The 27,628-nt window shown below is 35.2% G+C and overlaps 1 protein-coding gene across 2 annotated transcripts in view; it reads left to right on the top strand.

Moving 5' to 3' along the window:
- Nucleotides 1-27,628, top strand: part of Zpr1 (zinc finger protein Zpr1) — a 268,249-nt gene that overhangs the window by 73,446 nt on the left and 167,175 nt on the right. For both annotated transcript variants that reach the window (XM_090412640.1, XM_090412641.1), the window contains exon 5: nucleotides 26,936-27,006. In XM_090412640.1, the coding sequence (XP_090268766.1) occupies nucleotides 26,936-27,006 (71 nt within the window). The remainder of the gene's footprint in view (nucleotides 1-26,935; nucleotides 27,007-27,628) is intronic.

Genomic DNA, 27,628 nt, shown 5'->3' with positions numbered 1-27,628 from the left:
ATAAAATTGAATTTCATATTGAAAAGAATAACATGTAAGAAAGTTTTTAAGCGAATAAAAGTTGAGCAGCTCTCAGATATGAACTGTAGACTAAAACACACAAAGATTATTGAAGAAAAAATGAAAGAGTTTGAGAACAGTAACCAAAGCTTGGAGATTCAGTGGCAAGCCTTGAAGAAAATCCTGATTGATTCAGCCAGAGAGGCATGTGGTGAGATTGTCTGCAAAGATAGAAAAATCAGAACTCCCTGGTGGACACAGTAAGTTAAAGAGGCAGTGAAGGAAAAGAAGAAAGCATATCAAACGTTCCTGGCAAATAAGTCAGATTTTGCTCTTAGAGAATACAGAGACAAATGTAAGAAAAGTAAACACTGTGTAAAACTAGCTAAACAAAAGTCATGGGAGGACTTTGGCAAGAACATAGAAAATAAATATCAAGAAGGTGGCAAAATATTCTGGAGGTTGTTGAAGAAGCTTAGGAATGGAGGAAAGAGTGCTGTAAAAGGAGTTAGAGATGATAAAGGTGACATGAAAATGGGAGAAAAAGATATCCGTGAAGTATGGAGTAATTACTTTGAAAAACTGCTAAAAGAAACAAGCAGTGATGATATCACAGTAGTAAAAAAACACTGACCATGCATGCAGTCAGGAATACATATCCATTCTTGAAGTAGAAAAAGCCATCAAAGGCTTGAAATGTGGAAAGGCAGCAGGAGTAGATGATATTCGACCAGAGATGCTGAAGTATGGTGGTATAAAAGTCTTACATTTCTGAACTATGCTGCACTGCATAGTTCAGAAAGCCTGGACAGAGGGATGAATTCATGATGATTGGAGTAGAGCTCTAATAGTACCCATATATAAAAAGGGGAATAAAATTGAATGTGAGAATTACAGAGGTATTTCCCTATTGAGTGTTCCAGGCAAGATCTATGCAAGTATACTTGAGAAACGGTTGAGAAGAATTGTGGAAGAAAAGCTTGGTGAAGAACAAGCTGGATTCAGGCAAAATAGAAGCTGTCAGGATCGGATCTTCACTTTATGACAAATAGTTGAGAAAGCAAGGGAATATAACAAAGATCTATATTTAAGTTTTGCGATCTGGAAAAGGCATATGACAAGATTCCAAGAGAGAAGCTATTCAATATGCTACAGTTATATGTTGTCAATGGAGCATTATATCAAGCAATACTTAGTCTTTATTTGAGTTGTAAGTCAGCAGTTAGAAATGAAGGAAGTACAGGAAGATGGTTTAATGTTAAAGCTGGTGTGAGACAAGGATGTACATTATCCCCTCTGTTATTCATTTATCTATATGAATCACATTATGAAGGACAGTGATATTAAACATGATATCAGAATTGGAGATGTTAATGTCAGCTCTTTGCATTCTGTGGACGATGTTATACTTCTAAATAAATCTGCTACAAGTTGACTAAATTGAATAACTGTTGTAATAGATATGGTATGAAGGTCAGCATTAAAAAGACAAAGACAATGAAAATAGATAGAATTGTTGAAAATGTCAACTGTGTTGTGAACAGGGAACCTGTGGAACAAGTGAAACATTTCAGCTACTTAGGCACGATTTTTACTGAAGATGGTAAATTAAATATGGAAATAGACAACAGAATCAACAAAGCTGGTATGGTAGGCAGGCATTTGAATAAATTCGTATGGAATAAGAGAGAAATTAGTCGGAACACTAAATTAGCTGTATACAAGACAGTGTTCAAACCAGTTTTAACTTATGAATCTGAGTGCTGGGTCAGAAATAAAACACTTGACCAAAGACTAGAGACCGCAGATGTGAAAGTCCTGAGAAAGATTAGATGCGTGAACAGATGGCATCAATGGCAATATCATATTAAAAACGAGGATATTAGGAAAGAATTTGACATTGTCAGCATCCAGGAATGCGTTAGCGAGCTAATCTCAGGTGGTATGGTCACTTAAACAGAATGGGCGAGGAAAGAATAGCAAAACAAGTGTTCTCTGCCATGTTGGCAGGAAAACGACTCAGAGGAAGACCAAGATATAGGTAGATTGATACGGTACAAAGTGCATTCGACGATAGAAATATAAGATCTGATAATGTTGTAGTCTTGACAAGTAACAGACTGATTTGGAGGAAAATTGTAGATAGGAAGTTAGTAATGATGTAAATTTTTCATGTAGTGCTATCATATCGTGTACACTCCTTGAGGGTACATGTCAGGAATTTGATAATGATGTCGATGATGAATTTGAATTCGAAATAATAAAGAAGCAAAAGTTGTTAGAGTTAGTAAGAATAATACCGACACAAAATTAATTAGTATCAATCCAGGGACAGCTCGTCCATAGGCACTATGGAACGGCAGTGCTCCTCATTTTTCTCATTATATAAATATATTTATTAATTTATTTATATTTGCTTGTAATATTTAATTTTATCATCAACAATCCTACACAATTCTCTTATTATTGTGATTTTATTTTTAAGTAATTTTGAATTAAACTAACTGTATAATTTTATCGATAATAAACAATATTTTTTCATCTCTAATTTTTTTTTTTAAATTTTTACAGTAATTTTGATATTTTATCCAAATATGTATACACTGTACTTACAGTGTGTATATACATTTCGAAAGTTGCAGCACTCCTACGATTTCAAGCCATGAGCTGCCAATGCGTCAATCTCTCAAGAGTGTGATCCCTATTGTCTTTGTGTCCAGTTACCGAGTATATGCGGCATATAAGTTACATGTTATAATTACAAAAATGAGAACCTGGAAATTTCTGCTGCCCCCTCAAAATTTGCCACTCTAAGCCCTGGCCTATACGGCCTATACCTGAATATGCCACTGCATATAACTATAGCGTTTTGAAGAGCTTTTTTCTTGACACCTTGTCACTTGCCTTTTCCAGATCAAGAAACTTAAATACAAATTGTTGTTATATTACCAGAAATTCTCAACTGTTTGTCTTAAAGTGAAAATATGATCCTGAAAACCTGTATTTGGCCTGAATCCAATTTGTTCTTCACCCAACCTCCTTCCACAATTTTTCTTATCGGTTTCTCAAGTATACTTACATAAACTTCACCAGGAACACTCAGTAGAGAAATTCTTCTGTAATTTCACAATCAGTTTTATTTCCCTATGAGAGCTCTGCTGCAATTATCTGGAATTGATCTTCTTGTCACGGCTTCTGAATTACGCAATATCATCATCATCATCAAATTCCTGCCATGTATCCTCAAGGAGCGTACAGGATATCATAGTAGTACTACATGAAAAATTTACATCATTACTAACTTCTTATCTACACTTTCCTCCAAATCAGTCTGTTACCTGTCAAGACTCCAACAATATCAGATCTTATATTTCTATCTTCTAAGGCACTTTTTATCATATCACTCCACCTATGTCTTGGTCTTCCTCTAGGTCTTTTTCCTGCCAACCTGTGCAGAGAACACTTCTTTTGCTAATCTATCCTCTCCCATTCTATTTAAGTGGCCATACCTCCTGAGATTAGCTCTGCAAATGCAATCCTGGATGCTGGCAATGCAAAGTTCTTTCCTAATATCCTGGTTTTTAATATGATATTGCAGTTGATGTCATCTGTTCATGCCCCTAATCTTTCTCAGGACTCATGTCTGCGATCTCTAGTCTTTGGTCAAGTGTATTACTTCTAACCCAGCTCTCAGATCCATAAGTTAAAATTGGCTTTTACACTGTCTTGTATACAGCTAATGTAGTGTTTTGGCTAATTTCTGTCTTATTCCATATAAATTTATTCAGTTAACTTCCCACCACACCAGCTTTGTTGATTCTGTTGTCTATTTCCATATTTATTTACCATCTTCTCTAAAATTCGTGCCTAAGTAGCTGAAATTTTTTACTTGTTCTATAGGGTCATCATTCACAGTGCAGTTGATATTTTCAATACTTCTCTCTATTTTCATTGTCTTTGTCTTTTTAATGCTGACCTTCATACCATTTCTATTACAACAGTTATTCAATTTAGTCAGGGAATCTTGCAGACTTGTAGTGGATTTATTTAGAAGTATATCATTGTCCGCATAAAGCAAAGAGCTGACATTAACATCTCCAATTTTGATATCAGTCTTAATACCACTTTCCTTCTTAATGTGATCTCTATAGATATTGAATAACAGAGAGGATAATGTATATCTTTGTCTGACACCAGATTTAACATTAAACCATCTTGTTAAATTATGCAGTATAATCATTGTAAAACTTTTAAACCTCCATATTTGAGCATTTTTGGTCAAATATTACAGCTGCTTTACCACATTTCAGATTTTTGATGGCTTTTTTTTCTTCAAGTATGGATATGTATCCCGACTTCATTCCTTTTAAAAGTTTTCTATTACTGTGCTAATACTGCTTATTTTATTTAGCAATCTTTCCAAGTAATTACTCCAGATAACTAGAATATCTTTATCTTCAGTTTTCATGTCACCATTATCATATTGAATTCCTTTGACAGTATTTTTTTTCCCTTCATTTCTAAGCATTTTCCAAAGTGTCCTGAATATTTTGCCACTTTCCTAATATTTATTTTCTATGTGCTTAACGAAGTCTCCCAGTGATTTTGTTTAGCTAGTTTTGCACAGTTCTTTGCTTTCTTATAATTTTTTTTTCTGTATTCTCTAAGAGCACAAGCTGACTTACAAGGACTTTCAGTACACTTACTTCTTTTCCTCGACTGCCTCTTTAACTTCCTGAGTTCACCAAGAAGTTTTGATTTTTCTCTCTTTACAGACAACCTCCACATGCCTCTCTGACTGAATCAATCTGTTTTTTCTTCGGGTTTTCTAGTGAAACTCTAAGGTTTGATTCATATTTTCAATCTTTCATTTTTTCTTCAATGATGATTTTGTACTTTTCTTTAGTTGACCAGTAATAGCTGCTGAACTTTGATTTGTTTCAAATCTTTCTTACACATCTTTATTTTTAATAAGAAATTCAGTTGTTTTCCTCAGAACTAAATGGCAATCAGTTTCAATTCCAAATCCTCTGTATACTCTTTTCCTGAACCAGTGGGAAAACATCACTCTATCAATGAGGCTTGCATCTTCTCTCTATGTGAATTTGTGCACACTTTTGGGTTTCGGAATATGGTGTTGGTAATACTAATTGGTAATATCCTGAAATCCCGCAAGCACTTACCACTGTTATTTGCTTTGTTCCTTTCTCCAAATTTTCCCAAAACATTTCTGTATGTCTCAAAATGATTTCCTATTTTGTTGTTTAGATATCCAACATGTACCAACACTTCCTTTTTTGTTATGTCAGCTGCCTTCTCTAATGCTTTGGAAAATTCCTCCTTAGTATGGTTACCTCTGTGTGACAATGGGTACTCTGTCCAGTTCCCCATTCTAGTATTTACCCACATCGCTCTACTTGATATTGCCTGCCATTCAAGATTATCCTCATATTTGGTGTTGAATAATATATTTACACCTTCTTTACACTGATTGTTATTGCCTGAATATGCAGTCTTTTATTTGTTACTTAGAAAGATCTCACCTGTTTTTGTCTTCTTTGTTTCAGTCACACCTTTTATGTTGATGTGGCACTTATCCAATTCTTCTGCTAGTTCCATTTCTTTTTTTCTTTTCTATTGATGCTTTTTTGTGTTGATTGTACCAATCTTGAGCTCTACTAATTTGAGTTGAGATTTATTCCAGTATTGTTAGTCTGTGTCTTTTAAGGCATTTCTAATTGCATTAGTCCACCTAGATCTGTCTTCCTCTGAATCCTTTTCTGCCATTATGGCATCTAACACCTGTTTTGCTAACCTTTTCTCTCTCATTCTGTTTCAGAGACCATTCTGTCTGAGATTAGCTCTCCTCATTCTTTCCCAAATGCTAATAGTATCAAGTTTCTTCTTAATATCTTAATTTTAAATATTATTATTCCACTGATGCCATTAATTAACTTGCCTCATTTTTTTCAGAACTCTTATACCTATAGTCTCTAGTCTTTGATCAACTTTGTTTTTATTTCAAACTCAACTTTGAAGTCCATAAATTAAGATTGTGTTGAATACAGTCTTGTATACTGTTAGCTTAGTTTTTTGACTAATTTCTCTTATTCAACAAATTTATTCAGGTTACTTCCCACTCCTCCAGCTTATCTTGTTTTCATCTTTAATTCATCATCTTCACCAGAAATTGTGCCTAAGTAGTAGAAATGTTGTACTTGTTTTGTACATTTTCCATCCTGGATATTTTTCGTGTTGCTGCTTATTTGCATTGTCTTTTTATTGATGATTTTCATATGAAGTGTGTTACAACAGTTAATCATTTATAGTTAGGAGTCCTGCAAATTTATACTGGATTATTAAAGAGTATAAAGAACTGAGATGCATGGTTCTTTCTTTAATTTCTGAAATATTTGATTAATAAAATTACACACTGTACAAATGTGTACACCAAATATTTGGTTCATGAAAGTAGATGTGTCTTTTTGTAACTCTCTTCCTTATGCATGCATGAGTCTCCATGCCATATAACATAGTAATTTAGTGACATCATGTCTTGTTATAATTATTTTTTGAGTATACATCCTAGAAAAAGGAAAACAGAAAAAAATTGTATTCACTATAAAAAAAAATATCCCCTCTATTTGCTCTGCTAATTGAGTATATGCCATACTTGAGTATATTGACATCAGAATGCAAGAATATTTACAAACATGTTATAATGTAAAAAAATGTGATACAGTACTAAATTTGATATTAAAGTCACAGGTATTAAATTTTTGTTCTTCACTTTCTGAACAATGTTGCACTTTTAAGCATTTTCTCATAAAGAAGAACAAGTAAACAACCACTGTACTAAATTTGGTATGGAAATCAGCAATAAATTGACAGATATATACAAAAAAATATCAACTGATTGCTTATTGGTAAATTATAGAACAAAGTAAAGCATTTCAACTATTAAGATACAGTTTAAATATGGAAATAATAGTATAATTCAAGGTTGGTATATTTGGAGGTCATGTGAATAACTTTATATAGAATAAGAGAGAAATTAGCCAAAACATCAAATTTACAATATAGAAAAGTGTTTCAACTAATTAAAAATAAAAAAAGTTTATTTCTAACCTATCTCTCAGAGTTAGGTTAGAAATAAAACAGTGATGACTATTGAAATTAGTTTTTATGGAGTGAATACAGATGACATCCATAAAAGAACCATAGTAATTAACATTAGCAGAATAAGTGTATGAAGCAAAAATGGCAGTAAACAACTCAAAGGAAAGTAAATTATAGTTGAGAAGAAATTATGTTTTTCTTTTGATCCTTTACCCAGGCATGAGCACAAATAAAAAGTTTTCAAGTAAAGTAACTTTACAACTATGCTACTTGTATGTAGAGGCAGATAGCTGCCCATCAAATGGTATGACTCAGTGGATAGGTTGTTAAACTTCCCATAGAAGGTAGGGATTGATTGTATTGAAAACCTGGCAAATAACAAGCTGGTTAAATTGAAAAGTGTTGTTGATAAGAAGTTAGTAATAATGAAAACTTAATGACATTAACCATCATGTCCTGTAAACTCATTTGGGAAAAAGGGTTTGAGAACATTATGATGATGAAGCCATAGCATTTATGGACTATTCTGTTATTAAGATTGCTATCCCTAGTTAAATAAAGCCAGATGCATATTTAATTTCTGTCTAAGTAAAACTATGCTGCCTAGCAAAATATTATAGAAGCAGCATATCTTGCCTTTTCACATCTTATGTAAGTTATTAATTTATCATTAATGATAAAGGAATTGTGGTAAAAGTTTGTTTTTCAAGACTGATAAAAAAAGTTGCTGAAAAATTAGATTAAGTTGAAATTTTATCCTCATAAATTGCACCCTACCAAAAGCCCTGCCAAAAAAAATTTAAGAATTGTCAGCTCATAAGCATCATATATCTTGCTAATTCAATGTTAACTACGCAGGTACTATGCATTTCATGTGTTGTTACTTAGGATATAAAACCATATCTGCTCTTAAACAAGAACAAATAGAACAACCATTGTACTAAATTTGGTATGAAAATGAAATAAATTGACAGATATATATAAAAAATATCAACTGATTTCTTATTGGTAAATTATAGAACAAAGTAAAACCAAGTTGATACATAATTTACAGGTTGGAAGGTGTAGAAAGTTTTTTTTTTTTTGCATAGGTTACCGAGTAAGTTTGCACAAGAGGTATCTTCATGACTAGGCTACTTCATATATATATATATATATATATATATATAGAAAGAGAGAGAGAGAGAGGCTGTTGACCTCACATTAGTTGTCTTAAAATACATATCTGAAAGGAAGTATGATGTATGTTACAGGATATTAAGGTGATTGATGTGAAGTCTAAAGCCTCCATATACAGTTAGCCAAGTAACAAAGATGCTTCACATGTAAGCTTTGTTTTCTTATCCTTAGGTAAAAAAAATTAACCACCCAAACAGCCACATGGATAAAATATATCAAAATATAAACTTAATATCTATGTTATTTCAATAGTATCTGAATGTTATATTTTACTTAAATGGATACTTTGCATCCATGTAATTATTTATATCGATATACATCATGGCTTGTACTGTGGTTAAAACAAGAATGTGATTTCTTTTCTATTATAATTTACTTTGTAATCAAGGAAAAACTTTCTTCAACCATCTCTGATCCAGAGTATTTTAATGACATCACAATAACTATTTTTACTACTGGTATATAGAAAATATGATTTCTTCATTGATTTAACTTCAATATCTTCTGGGTCTAGCTCCCATTGATGAGACCTCAATAAAGGACAAACCATTCTGAGGAGTGATTCTTCTCATAAAGCGAAGCATTAAGGCAATTGATGTGAAGTCTTAAAAGAAGCCTAGTCATGAAGATACTTCATACACAAACTTCTTTACTTAGGTTTGGGTAAAGGATTAAAAGAAGAATATAATTTCTTCTCTATTATAATTTAAATTTAGATTGAAATATTGCAAATTCTTTAGTACATGAGTGCTATCATATGAGTAAGGAGTTAAGGGAAAAGGAACCTACTGATGTATTTCTTGAATAGCTGATGGTTATAATCTTTGAAGATGATATGATAGAGAAGTCTGTTCCTAAGAACAAAGATATATGGAATTGAAAGAGGAGGAAAAGTTTTGCAGTAAGCTAAGCTTGAAACTAAACAATAAATGGGTGTTAACCGGAAGCTTTTTCTTACACTCATAGAAGAATGTTGTGGAAAGATGGTAGCCATTTCTGTTGAATGCAGTAGATGCACAGTATATAATGATATAATGTTAGAATCTATAATGTACTACAGGGTGTGTGTGTGGGGGGGGATCCAACCTTAGTCCTATAGAAGCAATGCTGTTTTAAGCTCATGATTACCAGAGACCTCAGGAAGTCAGGGACTCAAGTAGTTAGACCAGGGGTCTCCAAACTACGGCCCTCAGGCCAGATGCAGCCAGCAATATGATTTTATCCGGCCTGCCAATTGGATTAATTTTTCAATAAGAATCTGCAAAAAAAACATGGGGTGTTGTTATATTTCAAATGCATTAATTAAAATTGTGTTCAAAATATATTCCCAAATAGCAAAAAGTAACCGTAATCCAAGTTACGGTCTTTCTGCTTGTAAAAGGTCGGTTAAAATGGACTAACGAAGAAAAAAAAAATTTAAAGAATTCAAAACGAAATAAAAAAGTTACATCCGAATAAACTTTTTTATCAACAAAAAAAATTTATGTCGCACGAAATAAGAACACTTAATAAAGTTGGTAAAAACATGGTTAAAATGAAATAAAAACAAACTTTTCCCAATCTATATTCATTGACAAAAAAACTCGAAGTTATACGAAATTTTAAAAAAAGTTACATAAAAAAAATGAATTCGGCTATTTCAAAAGAAAAAAAAGTATCAGTTCACACGTAGAAATTGTTGCGATAAGATTTTTTTGGTAATTTTTTTTATAATTATTTATAAATTTATTTTCTTTTATAGGGTTAACATGGATGGGAAAAAGAAAAGAAAAGTTGATCATGAATATCGTGTGTTTAATGAAGAATGGGGCATAAAATTCTTCATACAATCGAACTCAAAGGATAAAGCTGTATGTCTCATTTGTAAAGACACTGTTGCTGTGTTGAAAGAATACAATATACGCCGCCACTATGAAACAAAACACGCTTCAACATTTTCGTAATTTAGAGAAAAGGAGCATTCAGATAAATTTGAATCATTGTCGTTGTTTGCGTTCTCAGTAAGGCTTATTTACAAAAGAAAACTCAGAAAAACGAAGCCTTAACCTTGGTAAGCTACAAGGTTGCTTATGTGTTGGCTAATAAAGGAAAACCATTCATCGATGGCAATATCATCAAAGAATGTATGATGGAAGCAGTGGCCGAGTTATGCCCAGAAAAACTTAATATTTTTAAAATAATAAGTCTTTCGCTAAATACTATTACTCGTCGGGTCGAAAAATTTAGAGAAAAGGAGCGTTCAGATAAATTTGAATCATTATGTCGTTGTTTGCGTTCTCAGCAAGGCTTATTTATGAAAGAAAACTCAGAAAATGAAGCCTTAACCTTGGTAAGTTACAAGGTTGCTTATGTGTTGGCTAAAAAAGGAAAACCATTCATCGATGGCAATATCATCAAAGAATGTATGATAGAAGCAGTGACCGAGTTATGCCCAGAAAAACTTAATATTTTTAAAATAATAAGGTCTTTCGGCAAATACTATTGCTCGTCAGGTCGAAAATATGGGAAATAACATTATTCAGCAAGTTCAGCAAAGCACAATGTTTTAGTTGGTATTCTCTCGCGCTGGATGAATCAACTGATGTTTGTAATACCTCGCAACTCGTAGTATTTTTACGTGGCATTGATGACGAACTTAATGTCACACAGGAATTAGCGTCACTTCACAGCATGCATGGTACTACAACAGGAGAAGATATCTTCAAAGAAATTCAAAAAACACTAACAGAATATAATTTGGACTGGAATCATCTACAGTGCGTGACAGTTGATGGAGGAGAAAACATGTCTGGTATAAAAATGGGGTTGGCTGGGCAAATCACAGAAGCTTGTGAGGGTGCAGAAATATCAAAACCAATGTTTCTTCACTGTGTTATCCACCAACAATCACTTTGTGGAAAATATGTTGATATGCGCTGTGTCTTGAAACCTGTTATTTTTATGGTAAATTTCATTCCTTCTCATGCACGTAATCATCGCTAGTTTAGGTATTTTCTCGAGGAATGTGATTCTGAGTATGTTGACTTGATATATTATACTGCAGTTTGCTGGCTTAGCCGTGGAAAGGTTCTTTCACGCTTCTTTTATCTCAGGAATGAAATTGATATATTTCTTACTTAGAAAAACCGTTACAACCACTTTTATCAGATACTGAGTGGGTTTGGAAATTGGCATTTTTTGCAGATCTGGTGAACCACACGAACAATTTGAATTTAAAGTTGCAGGGTGAAAATAAACTAGTTTGTGATTTATTATCTCATATCAAGGCATTCAGAGCAAAGTTGATACTTCTGGAAGGCCAGGTGAAAAATTGTAACTTTGCTCATATGCCATACTGTGCAGAATTGCATAAAAAGAGTGAAGCAGAATTTCCTTTCTCGTTCGCAAATTTAGTTATTTCAGATCTTAAACAACAATTTTAGAAGCAATTTGCTGATTTGGACGCCAATGCTAGGGAAATAAGGTTGTTTGAAAATCTGTTTGACTGTGTTATTGATGTCCCAAGTCAACTACAAATGGAAATATTGAACTTCAGGCAAATGAACATATTAAAGATAAATACAAAGAAGGAAACTTGATCGATTTTTATAAATTTTTGAACTCTGATCAGTTCCTAAATTTGAAGAAATTTGCTTGTAAATTTATCTCTATTTTTGGGACAACGTATCTTTGCGAACAAACTTTTTCCCGAATGAAATATATCAAGTCAAAATACAGGGCAAATTTATCTGATGAACATTTGAAATCCCTACTTGTAATTAGCACTTCAAAATTTGAATCTGAGTTGAATAAGATTTTAAAAACACAAACACAGTTACATCATTCACATTAATGGTTTTATTATAATTTGTGATAAAAATATGAGAATTTGCTGATAGTGTTCATTGTCATTAATATACAATAATTTAATCTCACACACTCTGTAATCAGTTTTTATCTGCTTTCAATAAAATTCATATATCTAGTTCTGGAGTTTTTTTATTACTATGGCCCGTTGAACAGTGCTGAAGTACCCAATGTAGCCCTCATGGCAAAAGGTTTGGAGACCACTGAGCTAGACCATCTGTCACCCATGCCAGCTGTATTGCCTTTTCTTGAATTCACCTGCACTCACCACCCCAAAGGCTAATCGTTCCAATCATTCACAACTCTGTGAGAAAAATCTAGCCCCTACTCCTTTCATGACTGCACTCATTCTCATCTCCACTCCCACCAAGAAATAAGATTCCATCTATTGGGTATCCTTTATGACCCATCTCTATCATATCACCCTTATTTTTCCTGTTTGTTGATGTCTGCAGTCCAGAAATTCTCAGTCTCTCCTCATAATCTACATTTCACTTGTCATAATATCATTTTAGCATTTCTAAATACTTTTGCCCTATATGCATCCCCTCAGAAACCAAGAGACCAGATTTACGAAGAGTAGACTAATGAGGTCATATGAAGGCCTTGTTTAGAGTCAAATTGACATCTTTATATTTATGCGTCAGTATATCATATTTGTAATCTTAGCTATATGGTCCCTGAACATCAACTTCCTGTCTACTAAAACTGCAAGATCCCTAGCCTAATTAGTTCCTTCTATTATAATCCTACCAATATAATATGCTGTTGAATATCTCATCACACCAGGTGTGTAATTTTACATTTACTAACATTGAACTCATAGCCATTTTCACATGGCCACAATTCCAATCTGTTCACATTCTGCATATGCTGTTTGTCAGTCTCATTCCTGATTATCCTGCCTATCTTGCATCATTAGCAAGTAGCTCATGTCTTATGCAAATCATAACAGCAGATATCTTCTGTTAAATCTTTCAGAATGGTATTCATGTAATGATTGAGTAACATTGGCCCTGATTCCTATGGTATACCACTGGTCACCTTAAATCTTGCAGACTCAACAATCACCATATAACACTTTTGATACCATTCTCTTATCTAATATAATATTTTATAATACAGTCCCATATTCTCCAATTTATGCAAGTCCTCCATGCTGTTTCTGTCGAAAGCTTTAGCTAAATCCAAAAGTGTCATGGCATGTATCTGTTCCCCTTGTCTAACTCAACCATAACATTATTATTATAAAATGTAAGTTGCTCAAACATGAGTAGTTAAACCATACTATTCATTGCAAAGTATAGATTATCTGTCAACTCATTTCTGTATGTATTCTATTATCATCTTTTTCTAAATCTTCACTATCACTCCAGAGATACTGATAGGTTGATAGTTAAACACATCAGTATTTGCACCACTCTTGTATGAAACAGGATTATCATACATTCTTTCCATTCTTGTAGATATGTTGAGACTCAAATTATACAGCCAGGAAAAGGAATAGCCAGTTCAGCTGAACAGTTTGTTTAGCACATGTACTGATATTTCTTCTATGTTCTTGGATGCTTATTTGGTTATTTGCAACAGCTCTTATACTACTCCTCATACACCTGAGTTTCTTCATTCACTGTACAGGTAGCATTGATTTCCATGTTGCATACACCAGGCTGATTGCTTTTAGAAAAATGGACACTGATTACTTGAAAAATCTCTTCATCTATTACTGTTTTCCATCCACATGCAATAGATTATTTACATGCATTCTTTCTTTTACTTGTAAAATAACAACAGAATACTTTTTTCTTTTGAGTTGTCTTTAGATTGTAGTGCTGTTTGTTTTTTCATACTAAGGCTTAGCTTTCTATACAATACTTGTAACTATTCTTGTCACTTTATGCATACTGTATTATTATTATTATTAAGAAAGACCTACTGGAAGTCAGGAACTTACCGAGGGAGGCCACACTGTTTGCACCACCTGTCATACCTGTTCTTGAATTAATTCACATTACTTTCATGCACAACATCCAGTGGAAATCCATTCCAATCATGCACTACTCTGTGTGAAAAAAATCTAGCCCTAATTCCTCTCTCGACAGCATTCATCCTCAACTTCCATGGATGCCCTTGCATCCTTTCCCCACCCCTCCATAAAATGAAAAATTCCATATACTGAAATTCTGTATGACCCTTTCAGAAGTTTGTAAGTCTCAATAATATCAGCCCTCTTTCTCCTGTTTGTTAGTGTTTGCAGTCTATAAATTCTATCTTTGTAATCAGTATTCCACAATCCAGATATCATTTTTGACACTCTAATTTGCACTCTCTCTCTACTCTATCAGAATCACCATGGAAACCAGGAGACCAGACCTGTACACAATAGTCCAAGTGAGGTCTTATCATAAAGAGGCAGAATGACTTCCTTATCTTTACGTGTCAAGGTTTTTTTCAGCATTGCCATTATTCTCGGAGTTGTATTTACAACTTTTGCCGTATGACCCTTGAACTTCAACTTCCTGTCTGCTAAAACTCCAAGATCCCTAGCCTCATTGGTTTCTTCAAGCATAATCTCACTAATATAGTAAGACATTGGGTATCTAATCACACCAAAGTGTGATTTTTTACAATAGTAGAGATGATTCGTAGTTGAGGTTCGGTGTAGTGGTTGAGATTGTAGGTGTCCTCCCGCGATGAGTCTTCGGACTCCTTGGAGGTGTCACAAATAATAATAATAATAGACCAAGGACTGGTCCTTAAGGCACACCACTGGTTACCTTGAATTTTGCAGATCCACACACTGCCATAGTTTATAATCCAGTCCCATATTCTCCAATTTATGCAATGGCCTTCCATGCTGTATTCTGTCAAAAGCCTTAGCAAAATCCAAAAGTATCATAGTGTATCCATTTCCCCTTGTCTAACTCAGTGGTAACAACATTATAGAATGTAAGCAAGTAGCTAAAACATGAAACATGACCTTCCTTTAGTCATGCTGTTCATTGCAAAGTAGAGATTCACTGTCCTAACCAACTTTTCCATAATCTTCACCACAACTCCTGAGATACTGATTGGTGGATAATTGAATACATCAGTCTTTGCACCACCTTGTGCACTGAGATTACCATGCATTCTTTCCACTCATGTGGAATCTCCTGCATTCCAAGACTCAAATTATATACCCTGGTCAAGGGAATGGCCAATTCAGCTGAACACTCCTTTAGCATTTGTGCTGATATCCCATTAGTTCCTATTGCAGAATTCTTATTCAGTTTGTGCAACAGCTCTAGTAATTTCTCCTGCTTCGCATGGTTTTCCTATTACGTTGAAGCTGTAGTGGTAAGTTCAATGTTGCATATACCATGTTGATAGCTTTTAGCAAAATGGCTGCTCATTAGTTGAACAATCACTTCTGCATCACTCACTCTCTCACTCGGTTAGCTTTCTGTACAATGCTTGTGACTCTTCTGGCCTACTGTTTAATTATCATAACTGACATCATCCTTATGCACACAATACATCCTCCATATCATCTTTTTCATATGAATCTCTTTCTTAATTAGATTACACATCCATTTCACTCCTACTCTATTTATTCTTCAAACTCTAGGGACGCATTCTGATATCGCATCATTTAAGTAGTATTTTTTTTAACACTTCCCACCCATTGTCGATATCCTTTGCATCTAATAACAGATACTATGGTACAGAACCCAGCATACCACTTAGGTAGTCATAATTTCCTGCTTTGTAGTTCAGCATATAACTTTTTCCTGATTTAACATTCATAAACTTAGTCACTTAGAGCACCGCATGATCACTGTCACCAAATAGAGGCAGAATAGTTATGTCCTTAACTGAAACCTCCTCTGACACTATAGTTAAATCTAACACTCTTTGACCACGAGTTGCTTCTATCACATGCTGTTTGAGAACGTTGTCTCGCAACAATTCAATAAATTCAGTTTCATTCTTTTCATGCAATTTCATAGCTATCCAATCAATGTTTGGTGATTATGAATATGACCCATTATGATTGCTCTTTATTCTTTGCACCTGTCGTATTTATTTGATGATGCATTTCTTCGTCATGAGCAACCGATCCACCAAGTCTGTAGCAACACCCTACTGTGTATTTAATCTTGTTAGACTCTTCCTCACACCAGATGGCTTTATACTCACTGCCACATGAAAAATTTTTACTAGTATTGCAGTCATAGGTCTCAACACTAACTGGATTCAAAACATTTGATATCATCAGTAGCACACCTTCTCCTCTCCTTTCCTATCTGTCCTCTCTAAAAAATACTCTACTCTTTGCACTCAATATCAGTTAGTACATCTTCTTCTAATAGCAAAGTCTCACTAATGCCTACAACATGCGGTCCCAGCATATTTACCAAGGCAACAAACTCTACTCCTTTGTTTCTAATACTCCGAGCATTCGTGTACAGACAAATTACCTGTATGCTCTTTTGTATACACTTGTCTGTGGTCTGCATGACACAGTTTGACAACTTGCAGATCTCTGTTCTTACCTAGTTCCTTTGTTAAAGATACCAAGAAATTTTAAACCTGGTTTTACTCCATTTTGTTCAAGTAGGCAAACAGACAAAATGTCAAGTTTGCGCCTGCAATTTATGCAAGACTAGCTGATCCCACAGGTAGTGCAAGACCAAGGCAACTTGTCGTAAAAGTGGAGCAAGCTCTGATCACTAATCTTAATATTTACCCTTAATGCCAAAACACATCTCCAAGAAGGGGATGTATGATGTTTTGTATTAAAGGCAAGGGGCCACTACCCAGACCAGTTTCGACCTTTATTGAGGTACATCTATATCTCCTCCGAGATTTTTATTTAATAAGGTTATAACACCTTATGGTAACTTGTTTTGGTAAAATACTTACAAGCTCTGCATTACTAAATCTTGGTATTTCTAGCCTAGCTCCCACTGATGAGACCTCAATAAAGGTCGAAACCAGTCTGGGTAGTGGCCCCTTGCCTTTAATACAAAACATCATACATCCCATTCTTGGAGATGTGTTTTGGCATTAAGGGTAAATATTAAGATTAGTGATCAGAGCTTGCTCTACTTTTACCACGAGTTGCCTTGGTCTTGCACTACCTGTGGGATCAGCTAGTCTTGCATAAATTGCAGGCGCAAACTTGACATTTTGTCTGTTTGCTTACTTGGAAAAAATGGAGTAAAACCAGGTTTAAAATTGCTTGGTATCTATCTTTAACATAACTATACCCAAGTTAAAAATACTTTCTACACCTATACCTAGTTCCTTATTTATGCAGACATCATTACACATGCTTGATAGACCCGAACTGGATGAACACAGAATGGTTCTCTCTCTTCATAATCATTTCCATAATAATAACCATTCCCATCATTAACACAGTGTTATCTAACATTGTCACTCTTGTGCACAGATTCTCACAATTCCTCCATCAGAATTCAGTTTCCCTGATTCTCTGTGTTATGTCTTATATCAATTAATAATTTTCCAAGACTCCTGATACCAAATGCATTAAAGTGTTTGCCATCCCTCTTTTACAAATCTAATCTTCCCTCAAACTCACTTTATACATCTAAACACTTGCATCCATTCCTTCTACAGCCTATGCATGAAATCATTTGCTATCATAGCCCTTCTTCATAATTCATTTTTATCATATCGAGGTAATATACTTACTACTTTCACTTTCTCACCCATCATTTTTGCGTCTTCCAACAGCCCTTTCTGTCCTCTCCTGAATTTATCGCTAGTTAAGTCATTAACAGATACAATCTCATTTACTTTTTCTTTTCTGTTTTTGAATAGCTTGTTTTATATTTTTCATTTTCGCTCCAGGAAAATGTGACGTTATAATTCGCTCATCAATGGCACGTTTTATGTTAGGGTCACCATACCAAATAACATCCTTCTTGTTATAATCATTGTTACCTACCTAGATTTTTGTTATTATGCACTAACTTACCTGCTTCCATGCTTTGTTTTCCATTTTGCTGCTGAACTTTTTTTTATTCTTCCTATGTTCCTCTAAATGCTGCTCGATTTTCTGTATTTCTCTTATCATCTATCTAATAATCTGCTTTACTCTAGTGATCTTGGAGGTTAAATTATTTTCAATGCCCTCTTCAATATTATCTTTAGTGGACAAAACCTTCTTATTCACTACTTCACTGTTCTTGTTAGCGTTCCATTTTTTCTGCGTTTTTGGCGGCATTGTACAGCTGTATTTAATATTAAAATATAACAATAAAAATATGTTATAAAGGCACTTAAGTATTCTAAAAACATGAAAATCTACTCTAGTATACTATAAAACACATTTTCTAACCAAAAAAAAAAACAATAAAACTGTTAAAAATTGCTGATTTTGCATTAACACTAAATTACACTGACCACACACACAGTATAACCTCGAACCCGATCCTTCTATGTATTCTTTCCAGATTGTTTTTTCTTCAGAATTCCTTACTTAATAAGATTGCACATCCATTTAATTCTACTCTGTTTATTCTTTGTACTCAAGGAGACATTGCAATATTACATTGATTTTAAAAGAGGTAAACCGTGAGTAGACATAACTATACAAATAAATAACGGAAAAACTCACGTAGAAATATTATTTAATAGTATAATTTTCGCCTGTGTGTCACAGGCATCTTCAGTACAATTAGGCACAAAAATTAAACACTAACTGACAATTCCAAAAAGCGCCACCTAAGTAGCTGGTGTAAGATAACTAAAAAGGTCAATAACTTTCCTTAAAAAAAAAAAAAAAAAAAAAAAAAAAAAAAAAAAAAAAATTAATACAATAAAAAGTTAGGAAAGATTAGCTGATTTGTAAAGTACTATCTCCCATAAAGGGGATAGACGTAAGCCATCGGATCTGTTTAAGTTAGGAAAATGAAGTAGAGTTTCACATGCTTCTTTATAAAGGCGTTCCATGAGAAACTGACTTTTGTGAAGAACTCTTGTCTTTCTCCAATGAACTCTGTGTCTAGTGAAGATGGCATGTTCTGCAAGTCCAGACTTTTCAGGTTTAAAGTATTCAATATAAGATTGGTGTTCTTCTAGCCGAATGGAGGCAGATCTTCCCGTTTGTCCGAAATAACATAATCCACAAGAGCACGGAATCTGGTAGACACCTGGATGATTAAGATGTGGAAGCTTGTCCTTTGGAGAAGCGAGAAAGGTGGAGATTTTTCTAAACGCTCGAAAGGCAACAAAAATATTCAGTGGTTTTTTGCTATACGTTCACTGATGCCTTGTATATAAGGGATGGTAATGCGCGTTATTTCCTCTGTGTTTGAAGAGGGAGACATATTAAATCTACTCAAAGTTCTTTTAATGAAGCAATTCTTATAGCCATTAGATAGAAAGGAAGAAGTTATATATCGTATTTCTTTCAGTAAAAGATCGTCTGTAGAACAAAAGGAGTGGGCCCGATGAACCAGTGTTTTAATAGTTCCTGCCTTTTGACTGGGATGGTGATGAGATTCCGCATGGATATAGTGGCCTGTATGAGTCTTCTTTCTATAAACTGAGAAATGTAGGTTACCATCTGGTTGGCGAAGAATTAGAAGATCTAAAAAGGCTAACTGCTTATTTGATTCTACTTCTAGGGTAAACTTGATCCTAGGATGAAATGCGTTTAACTTTTAACCATACAGAGTGCTGTATGGAGACTCGTTAGTACGAGGTGTGTTAGTAGAGGATTTGACAAAATCGTACCAACCTGGTGCGACCATAAAGGACGTAACTGCGTCTATTAGAGAGCAAAAGGAAAAGGTGAAAGAAATGATTGTTGTGGCAGGTACGAATGATTTGAAAGGAGATAAAATGGAAATGATAGCAGACCTGAATGAATTGTTTGAGGTAGCAAAAGAAAGGAGTGAGAGAGTTAGAATGATTAGTCTTTTGCCACGGTATGACAGTGAAATGTTTAAAAGGAGGGCTATAATTGCAAATGACTTTATGCGTGGGTTATGTATGACGAGTGGTGTGGAATTTGTGGATGTGTGGAGTGAGTTTGATGGGCGAAAGGATCTATATAAGATGGATGGCTTGCATTTGAATGGTTACGGTGTAAGAAGACTTGAGAAAGTGTTGCTGAATGTAGTGGATGTGCAAATTCAGGGAAACTAGATTTGTTAGGGGGGGGGTAGAGATACAGTCCTTATGGAGGCAGTTGAATGTAAGAATGAATATAATATGCCAGAGCAAATAAGGACAACAAATCAGAGTGGGATAGTTAATATAAGGCATCAAGGTAGGGTTGGGGCTAATGGGGGTCTTAAATTCATGTACACTAATACTAGGAGTATTAGGAACAAGAAGGAAGAGTTTTTGGCCATGGTTGGCACTTCCAGACCACAGGTTATAGGTATTAGTGAAACATGGCTGACTGTAGATGATATAACTAGTGGGATTGAATGTGATGGGTATAGTGTGTTCAGGAATGACAGAGAGAATAAAATGGGGGGAGGAGTATTGTTGATGATAGCTGATGAGCTCCAGCCAAGGAGAATAGAAGTTGAATTGCAGGATAGAGAAAAGAGCACATTTGAGGCCATTTGGTGTGAGATTGTGGCTAGCAGAACTAAATATACAATTGGGTGCTGCTATAGACCAGGTGATGGAAAAGATGGTGGTGACAGTATGCACAAGCAAATAGGAGAAATGGGTGGAAGGAGGGTGATTATTATGGGAGATTTCAACTATGGTCGCATTGATTGGAGTGAGGAGAGGACACACGGGAGGAAGGAACTGGATTTTTTGCGGTTATTAAGGGATAACTATCTGCGACAGCATGTAATGGAAAATACTAGGGGTCAGAGAGTGCTTGACCTAGTAATTACATCTGAGGATTTGGCTGTAACAAATATGACCACATTGCCACCAATCGGTGAGAGTGATCATAGGGTCTTAACTTGGGAGGTGGCTAAAGGTGTAGAATTTTCAATTAAGACAGGGTATATGTGGAATTATCGGGCTGGAAAGTATGACAAGCTTAGGAGTTTGATTGGTTCAGTGCCATGGCATGTACAACTGCAAGGACTAGAAGTTGATAGTGCATGGGAGGTAGTTAAGAAGTGCTTGCATGAAGCAATGGCTGACTGTATACCTAGAGTCCGAATAATAAATCAAGTACGGGTAAAATGGATGAATAACACCATTAAGCTTGAGTTGCAAAAAAAGAAACAACTATGGAGGGAATTTAAGGAGAAGGGTGACCGGCAGGCACATGAACGGTATAAAGTGCAGGCCAGAAGGGTGACGAGTGTGGTAAGAAAAGCAAAAAAGGATTACGAAAGAACATTGGCCATGCAGGCTAAAGAGAATCCTAAACAGTTTTTTAGATATGTAGCAAGTAAAAGGAAAAATGTACATGGCAGATTGATTTTAAAGAATGCCGATGGTAGGGAGGTAACTGAATCAGTTGAGTTACTGAGTGAGCACCTTGCAAAAGTATATCATCCAGGTGGTGACATTGCAGAAACGAATAAACCAGTAGATTATACGGGAATTGTGGTTAATGAAGTGGAGGTGAGTAGTCTATTGCATAACCTCACTGTCAATACATCTGTGGGATTGGATGGTATACCAGCTCGTGTTGTACGAGAAGCAGCTAAAGAATTGTCAGTACCCTTGACCATTTTGTTTAATTTGAGTCTCGGGTCTGGGTTAGTCCCGAGCGGGTGGAAAGAGGGGAAAATAGTTCCACTGCATAAAGGTGGTTCCAAGACTGCTGTTGTAAATTACCGACCGATTAGCATATCAGGAATCATTGTCAATGTCTTAGAGAAAATAGTCAAGAGGAAAATACAAGATTGGATAGAAGAAAATGGGATACTGTATCGGGGACAGCATGGTTTTGTGAAAGGTAGGTCATGCCTAAGTAACTTGCTCACGTATTATAACACAGTGATGGCTGAACTGGATAAGGGTAATGGGTATACGGTGATTCTACTGGACCTTGCCAAGGCCTTTGACAGGATTCCACATGGAATTCTAATCAGTAAATTGCAGCATATGGGAATGGACATAGGGTTGGTGAGATGGATAGGAGGGTGGTTGACGGAGAGATATCAGAGAGTGGTTTACTCGGGAGTAGAGTCCACAAGACGGCCTGTGACTAGTGGTGTGCCACAAGGATCTGGTCTTGGACCACTGCTGTTTAATTTGTTCATAAATGATATAGGAAATGATCTGAGAGGAACAGTTCATTTGTTTGCGGATGATGCGAAGTTGGGTAGGGCAATAGCGAATGCAGATGACATCAAAATTTTGCAGGATGATTTGGATAGATTGGAGGTCTGGGCTAAGGAGAATGGATGTCAGTTTAATGTGGCAAAATGTAAGGTTATGCATTTTGGGGTGAAAAGATTGGCGGCAATTTACTGCATTGGTGGAACCCTGCTCCAGGAAATTGATGAGGCACGAGATTTAGGTGTGTTGGTAGATAAGGAATTGAAATTTAGGGGACACATTGCAAAAGTAACCAAAACAGCTCATCAAATCACTTGGTTGCTGAAGAATACGTTGACAAGCAGGTTATTGTTCCTCTCTATCGAGCCTTGATAAGACCCCATCTAGACTACTGTGCTCAGATTTGGTCACCTAGGTTTCTTCTTGATAGGGAGGAGGTGGAGAGGATCCAGAGGCGAGTGACCAAGATGATAGCAGGTCTGTGGAATGAACCGTATGAGAACAGGTTGAGGATTTGTGGGTTGCAAAAATTGGTTGATAGGCGGAGGAGGGGAGATATGATTGAGACATTCAAATTACTGAAGGGTTTCTATAAAATTGATTCAGAAGATATTTTTGAGAACAGGGCTGGTTGTGGGAGGACTAGGGGACATCCATGGAAACTGGGCAAAAGTGTGGTTAGTAAAGGTGTTAGAGCTGGGTTCTTTACTTTTAGAGTAGTGAATGAGTGGAATGCGCTCCCTGAGTCTGTGGTGGATGCTGTGACAGTGAATGAGTTTAAGGCGAGGTATGATAGATACTGTATGAATGTCAAATAGTTGTGATGAATATGATTTGGGGCCTCCCTCGATGAGTCTAATGACTCCCTGGAGTTGCCCGTAATAATAGTAATAGTAATAATAAAGAAATTAGAGATAGCAGGAGAGAGAGGATTACCCATTGCTGTTCCTTCAATTTGTTGATACAACTTATTTTTAAAAGAAAAATAACCAGAATTTATTACAAAATCAAATAAGTTTACAATGTCTGAAGGAAATTCCTGTTGTAGTAATTCAATACTTTCCGAAAGAGGCACATTTGTAAATAAAGAAACAACATCTAAACTGTTCATGATATCAGAAACGTCGAAATGAAGATCTGAAATTTTATTTTTAAAATCCAAAGTATCTTTGACAATATTTCTCCCAGACCTACTCATTGGTTCAGATATGTCGATGACATTTTTGCTATATGGAATGACTCTTCTGATGAACTTCAACAATTTCTCAATAAGTTAAACGCATTTCATCCTAGGATCAAGTTTACCCTAGAAGTAGAATCAAATAAGCAGTTAGCCTTTTTAGATCTTCTAATTCTTCGCCAACCAGATGGTAACCTACATTTCTCAGTTTATAGAAAAAAGACTCATACAGGCCACTATATCCATGCGGAATCTCATCACCATCCCAGTCAAAAGGCAGGAACTATTAAAACACTGGTTCATCGGGCCCACTCCTTTTGTTCTACAGACGATCTTTTACTGAAAGAAATACGATATATAACTTCTTCCTTTCTATCTAATGGCTATAAGAATTGCTTCATTAAAAGAACTTTGAGTAGATTTAATATGTCTCCCTCTTCAAACACAGAGGAAATAACGCGCATTACCATCCCTTATATACAAGGCATCAGTGAACGTATAGCAAAAAACCACTGAATATTTTTGTTGCCTTTCGAGCATTTAAAAAAAAATCTCCACCTTTCTCGCTTCTCCAAAGGACAAGCTTCCACATCTTAATCATCCAGGTGTCTACCAGATTCCGTGCTCTTGTGGATTATGTTATTTCGGACAAACGGGAAGATCTGCCTCCATTCGGCTAGAAGAACACCAATCTTATATTGAATACTTTAAACCTGAAAAGTCTGGACTTGCAGAACATGCCATCTTCACTAGACACAGAGTTCATTGGAGAAAGACAAGAGTTCTTCACAAAAGTCAGTTTCTCATGGAACGCCTTTATAAAGAAGCATGTGAAACTCTACTTCATTTTCCTAACTTAAACAGATCCGACGGCTTACGTCTATCCCCTTTATGGGAGATAGTACTTTACAAATCAGCTAATCTTTCCTAACTTTTTATTGTATTAATTTTTTTTTTTTTTTTTTTTTTTTTTTTTTTTTTTTTTTTTTTAAGGAAAGTTATTGACCTTTTTAGTTATCTTACACCAGCTACTTAGGTGGCGCTTTTTGGAATTGTTAGTTAGTGTTTAATTTTTGTGCCTAATTGTACTGAAGATGCCTGTGACACACAGGCGAAAATTATACTATTAAATAATATTTCTATGTGAGTTTTTCCGTTATTTATTTGTATAATATTACATTGAGTATTATTTTTATTTTCGAGCGTTTAAAAAAAAATCTCCACCTTTCTCGCTTCTCCAAAGGACAAGCTTCCACATCTTAATCATCCAGGTGTCTACCAGATTCCGTGCTCTTGTGGATTATGTTATTTCGGACAAATGGGAAGATCTGCCTCCATTCGGCTAGAAGAACACCAATCTTATATTGAATACTTTAAACCTGAAAAGTCTGGACTTGCAGAACATGCCATCTTCACTAGACACTTATTTACTTATTTTTATTATTATTATTATTATTTTTTATTTATTTTTTTCTTCCTGTACAATCTTACCATCTTTGCATCAAGCAATTAATAGCATGGGATAGATCATAGTGTAACCCTCAGTTGGTCATAGTTTCCTTTGTAGTTTAGCATGTGTCCATTTATGAATTGAACATCCATATACTTAGTCACTTCCCAGATCAGCATAGCATATGATCACCAACACCAACCAGAAGTAGCACACTCATGTTTTTAAGTCCACATCCCCCACTATAATCAAGCTGTCACATGCTTCTGAGGAGGAGGCTCTTCTCATGAGATTTCACTTCTACATTCAGATAATTAAAGTTATTCATAATGGTTAATTGTTTCGTACATATTAGGTTTATTTGATGATGCAGTTTCACCAATGGATCTATCAGGTCTCTAACAATACCCTGTCTTGTGTTTGATTTTATTAATCTTCACCTGACATCATATAGCCTCAAACTCCACTGCTACATGGAAAATTGTTATTAATATTGCAATTATAGTTTTTTACTCTAACTGGATACAAATCATTCAGTGACATTAACAGCACCCTCCCTTCCTCTCTTCTCCAATTTTAACCTTTACTCCTACTATCCTTTACACTTGATTCCAGGTTAGTATATCTGTCTCTGAGAGTCAGGTCTCACTAATGCTTATAGTCTGAAGCCACATTGATTCACCAAATCAAGAACCTCTACCCCTTTGATCTTAATAATCCTGGAATTTGTGTAATTTTTTTTTGTTTACTCACCTCTATAATCTGTGTTATCATTCAGTGTCATTAACAGCACCCTCCCTTCCTCTCTTCTCCAATCTTAACCTTTACTCTTGGTTCCAGATTAGTATATCTGTCTCCGAGAGCCAGGTCTCACTAATGCTTACAGTTTGAAGCCACATCGATTCACCAAATCAAGAACCTCTACCACTTTGATCTTAATAATCTTGGAATTTGTGTATAGACATAATAAAGTTACTTCCAATTTTTTTTTTGTTTGTTTACTCAACTCTATAATCTGTGTTATCCACTTTGGACAACTTGCAGATTTCTTGTTGTATCTAATGCCTCACTTATGCAAACATCCTTGCATACACATAATAAGTCCGAACTGTGCAAACATGCAGTTATCCTTTCATCATAATCACCTCCATGATTGTTCAGATTTGTATCATTAACACAATTTCATATCTTAGTCACTCTTACATATAGACAAGTGATAAAAAGATACCCTGCAGTGGAGAGGATTACAGCCTAAAATTAGATAAGTCACAAACTAAGTCCGGGGATTTTTGAAACCTTCACCCAGATTCCTTCATAATGCAACCAGATTGGTGGTGATACATAAACATGTGATGGGAAAAAGACCTAGATTCAAATATCATTGCTGATGTGAGGAACATTTTTCTGAAATAAGAGCATTTTCAACTGAAGGACAAATTAGACATTCTCATTGGGACATACAGTGCACAGACAAGTGCACTGTTTCCTGAGTGCACAGGCTGGTTAACAAAAGCTTGAAGGATTCAGCCTAAATGTAGAATATTGTGTAAGTAACAAGCTAGATAACTGCTGAGAAAAAAACAACATGTCTAGTGACTAAATATCAAGAACATGGATATCACAACTGTAAAAATTCTGGTTTTGGTACCTTGAAGGAAGATGCCTTGGTAACACACTTGAAACCGAGGACCATTGCTGTACTTCAAAACCAATGCCCCAACGTACAAAAAGTATACTCTTGGTTTCAGTTTTCTTGGAGACTGCCATAAAAAAAAGGGGGGGAGCAGTAGAATCAATAAATATGTGTATGCACACACACATGTACACAAATGATTTGCTTGATTTTGTAAGGTAACGCAAAAATAATGTTCTATGTTAAACTTCAAGCTCTCTGGCTTTCATTATTTAATTTTGTTTTTCTCTCCCTTCAGTAGTGACAACAGTTGAGGGCATAATAGAAAGGGCAATTACTGGAATTAGTTCTCGTCACCAAGACTTAAAGGTTAGTACTATTCCTTCATTGAATAGATATACACAAATTAGAATCATATTTTCACATTTTTAACTATAAGAATTTTTATATGAAGCCTTAAATGCATAGTCTAATAAAGCAGATTAATACATTAATCAAAAAAAAAAATTATGCTGAATCACACATGATCATCATCAAATTCCTAATATATACTCTCAAGGGGTGTACAGGATATGATAGTACTACATGAAAAATTACATCATTCTAACTTACTATCTACAATTTTCTTCCAAATCAGTCTGTTACCTGTTAACACTCCAACATTATCAGATTTTATATTTCTATCTTCTAAGGCACTTTTTACCATATCACTCCACCTATGTCTCGGTCTTCCTCTAGGTCTTTTTCCTGCCAACCTGGCAGAGAACACTTCTTTTGCTAATCTATCCTCTCCCATTCTGTTTAAGTGGCCATACCCCCTGAGATTAGCTCTGCAAACGCAATTCTGAATGCTGGCAATGCAAAGTTCTTTCCTAATATCCTGGTTTTTAATATGATATTGCAATTGATGCCATCTGTTCATGCCCCTAATCTTTCTCAGGACTCATGTCTGTGATCTCTAGCCTTTGGTCAAGTGTATTACTTCTAACCC

This window comes from Typopeltis vanoorti, chromosome 23 (genome assembly GCF_054136105.1).
Source record: "Typopeltis vanoorti isolate ZY-2024b chromosome 23, IOZ_Tvanoo_1.0, whole genome shotgun sequence".
NCBI classification, from domain to species: Eukaryota; Metazoa; Arthropoda; class Arachnida; order Uropygi; family Thelyphonidae; genus Typopeltis; species Typopeltis vanoorti.
The sequence above is the reverse complement of the archived record's forward strand: the minus strand, read 5'-3'. Positions and strand labels throughout refer to the sequence as shown.